Raw genomic sequence first — 2,165 nt, 5'->3', positions numbered from 1 at the left:
ATGGAGATCTTGGGGGCTTTGATGTTCATCTCAGGCATCTTGAACTTTGGACCTTTCAACTTTCCCTCTGGTCCTTCAATGTTAACATCAGGGCCTTCGATGTCCACTTTGGGCACTGAGACATCAATGTCGGCCTTGGGCAAGTTTACATCCACTTCCGGGCCCTCTCCTTTGAAGCCTGGCATGCTGAACTTCGGCATTTTCATCTTGGGCATCTTCAGGTGCCAGTCTGGACCTTGAACATCCACATCAGGGGCATCAATGTCCACTTTAGGGCCTTTTAGGTCACCTTCCACCTTCGGCAGGGAAATGTCTACATCTCCTTTGACCTTAGGACCTTTTAAGTGTAAATCTACATCCGGCATGGAGATCTTTGGGGCTTTGATGTTCATCTCAGGCATCTTGAACTTTGGACCTTTCACCTTTCCCTCTGGTCCTTCAATGTTAACATCAGGGCCTTCAATGTCCACTTTGGGAGCTGAGACATCAATGTCGGCCTTGGGCAGGTTCATGTCCACTTCTGGGCCCTCTCCTTTGAAGCCTGGCATGCTGAACTTGGGCATTTTCATCTTGGGCATCTTCAGGTGCCAGTCTGGGCCATGCACCTCAGGAGCACTTATGTCTACCTTGGGGCCCTTGATGTTCACATCTGGTACTTTAATTTTACCTTCTGCCTCAGGCACAGACACATCTACATCCCCCTTGAATTTCGGTCCTTTCAGATTTAGGTCCACATCAGGCATAGAAATACTGGGGACTTTGAAATGCATGTCTGGCATCTTGAACTTGGGGCCTTTCAATTTGCCCTCTGGTCCTTCAATGTCAATATCTGGCCCACTGATGTCACCCTTGAGGTCTGGCCCTTTAAGGCCACCTTCCAATTTTGGAACATCTACATCCACCTCTCCCTTTATCTTGGGGCTTTTTAAGTGTAGATCAATGTCTGGCATGGAGATTTTGGGAGCTTTAAAGTGCATGTCTGGCATCTTAAATTTAGGACTTTTCCATTTGCCATCTGGGCCTTCCAAAGTTACGTCTGGCATGTCAGCATCCAATTTGGGGCCCTTGACATCCAATTCTGGACTCTTGAACTCTCCTTCCATCTTTGGGGCCGAAACATCAAAGTCTCCTTTGACTTTAGGTCCCTTTAAGTTGAAATCAACATCAGGCATGGAGATCTTGGGGGCATGAAAGTGCATTTCAGGCATCTTGAACTTAGGGCCCTTCAGTTTTCCTTCTGGACCCTCAATGTTCACATCTGGAGCTTCAATGTCAACCTTGGGTCCAGTGATGTCAATGTCGGCCTTGGGCAGGTTCACATCCACTTCTGCGCCCTCTGCTTTGAAGCCAGGCATGCTGAACTTGGGCATTTTCATCTTGGGCATCTTCAGGTGCCAATCTGGGCCATGAACATCCACATCTGGGACATCAACGTCAACTTTGGGGCCTTTGATGTCCACATCTGGCACTTTCATTTCACCTTCTATTTTGGGCACAGACACATCGACATCCCCTTTGACTTTGGGGCCTTTCAAGTGTATATCAGGCATGGAGATCTTGGGGGCCTTGAAGTGCATGTCTGGCATCTTAAACTTAGGGCCTTTCAACTTAGCATCAGGACATTCCAGATCAACATCAGGCACCTCCACATCCACACTGGGGCCTTTCAAATCTCCCTCCAATTTTGGCACAGACACATCCATATCCCCTTTGACTTTGGGGCCTTTCAGGTGTAAGTCTACGTCAGGCATGGAGATCTTGGGAGTCTTGAAGTGCATCTCAGGCATCTTAAACTTGGGACCCTTCAGCTTCCCTTCTGGTCCCTCAAGACTCACATCTGGGGCTTCAATGTCAACCTTGGGTCCAGAGATGTCGATGTCAGCTTTGGGCAGGTTCACATCCACTTCTGGACCCTCTGCTTTGAAGCCAGGCACACTGAACTTTGGCATTTTCATCTTGGGCATCTTCAAGTTCCAGTCTGGGCCATGAACGTCCACATCTGGGACATCAACGTCCACTTTGGGGCCTTTGATGTCCACATCTGGCACTTTCATTTCGCCTTCTATTTTGGGCACAGACACATCCATATCCCCTTTGACTTTGGGGCCTTTCAAGTGTAAGTCTACATCAGGCATGGAGATCTTGGGGGCCTTGAAGTGCATGTC

General features: G+C 48.6%; 1 protein-coding gene across 1 annotated transcript in view; it reads right to left on the bottom strand.

Annotated features, from left to right (window-relative positions):
- The window catches only part of AHNAK (AHNAK nucleoprotein), a 24,024-nt gene that overhangs the window by 4,092 nt on the left and 17,767 nt on the right, over window positions 1–2,165 (bottom strand). The window contains exon 6 of the mRNA XM_046644131.1: window positions 1–2,150. This exon is cut by the window's left edge and continues 4,092 nt beyond it. Within this exon, the coding sequence (XP_046500087.1) occupies window positions 1–2,150 (2,150 nt within the window). The remainder of the gene's footprint in view (window positions 2,151–2,165) is intronic.

This window comes from Equus quagga, chromosome 17, assembly GCF_021613505.1.
Source record: "Equus quagga isolate Etosha38 chromosome 17, UCLA_HA_Equagga_1.0, whole genome shotgun sequence".
NCBI classification, from domain to species: Eukaryota; Metazoa; Chordata; class Mammalia; order Perissodactyla; family Equidae; genus Equus; species Equus quagga.
This window is presented reverse-complemented; position numbering and strand designations above follow the sequence as displayed.